This window comes from Mandrillus leucophaeus, unplaced genomic scaffold (assembly GCF_000951045.1).
Source record: "Mandrillus leucophaeus isolate KB7577 unplaced genomic scaffold, Mleu.le_1.0 Scaffold74, whole genome shotgun sequence".
NCBI lineage: Eukaryota > Metazoa > Chordata > Mammalia > Primates > Cercopithecidae > Mandrillus > Mandrillus leucophaeus.
In genome coordinates this window covers 3093099-3094082 of record NW_012108030.1, presented here as the reverse complement: position 1 = coordinate 3094082, position 984 = coordinate 3093099, and the positions used below count along the sequence as shown (strand labels likewise).

The 984-nt window shown below is 58.4% G+C and overlaps 1 protein-coding gene across 1 annotated transcript in view; it reads left to right on the top strand.

The window, feature by feature from the left end:
- Window positions 1–984, top strand: part of CPT1C (carnitine palmitoyltransferase 1C) — a 36422-nt gene that overhangs the window by 17320 nt on the left and 18118 nt on the right. Inside the window, exons 6-7 of the mRNA XM_011966070.1 lie at window positions 224–325; window positions 404–541. Of these exons, the coding sequence (XP_011821460.1) occupies window positions 224–325; window positions 404–541 (240 nt within the window). The remainder of the gene's footprint in view (window positions 1–223; window positions 326–403; window positions 542–984) is intronic.

Here is a 984-nt window from a genome sequence, read left to right as displayed (position 1 = left end):
TCTCTCTCTGGGTCTCTGTCCCCTGTCTCTGGGTCTCTGTCCTTCTCTCTCTGGGTCTCTGTCCCCTGTCTCTGGGTCTCTGTCCTTTTCTCTCTCGGGGTCTCTGATGCTCTTAAGTCTCTGTGTCCTTCTCTTTGGGTTTCTGTCCCACTGTTGACCCCTGCCCCCCTCAACTCCCTGGTCCCAGTGAGGGGTTAATGACCCGGTAACTCCTCCTCCCCAGGCCCTGGTCCGCATCTTCTCCGGCCGCCACCCGATGCTGTTCAGTTACCAGCGCTCCCTGCCGCGCCAGCCCGTGCCCTCTGTGCAGGACACCGTGCGCAAGGTGGGCCTGGGAGCGCGCAGATGGGCCGGGGTGGCGGGGGCGGGCCGCGAGCATGACCTGCCGTCTTCTCTCCTTTAGTACCTGGAGTCGGTCCGGCCCGTCCTCTCCGACGAGGACTTCGACTGGACCGCGGTCCTGGCGCAGGAATTCCTGAGGCTGCAGGCGTCGCTGCTGCAGTGGTACCTGAGGCTCAAGTCCTGGTGGGCGTCCAATTATGTGAGTCCCGCCACTGCCACCAAGGCCCTGCCTGAAAGGCTAAGTTTGTGAGCTCGCCCTGCTAAACTTGCGAGTTCTACAGGCCCCGCCCCACGACACGCCCACAACCCACACGCCCCCTGCAGCGATTGGAGCCTGGCCCCGGGCCTGCATCCTGGGCCCCCAAGGGCCAATACACTGAGCCCCGCTCACATACGTCTGTAGCCTAACCTCAACATTTAAATATACATATAAGCATATGTATTTATTTATATATATATGCTCATAACATATATATGCTCTCTGTCTATGTTTAATGTTGAGGTTAAGGGTATAGATGCTCCAGTATTCTGAGCTCCCCCCTCGATCTTCCAAAGACTGAACCAGAATTCCAGGACCTAGGCCTGGCGCACTGTCTCACGCCTGTAATGCCAGCACTTTGGGAGGCTGAGGCAGGCAGATCA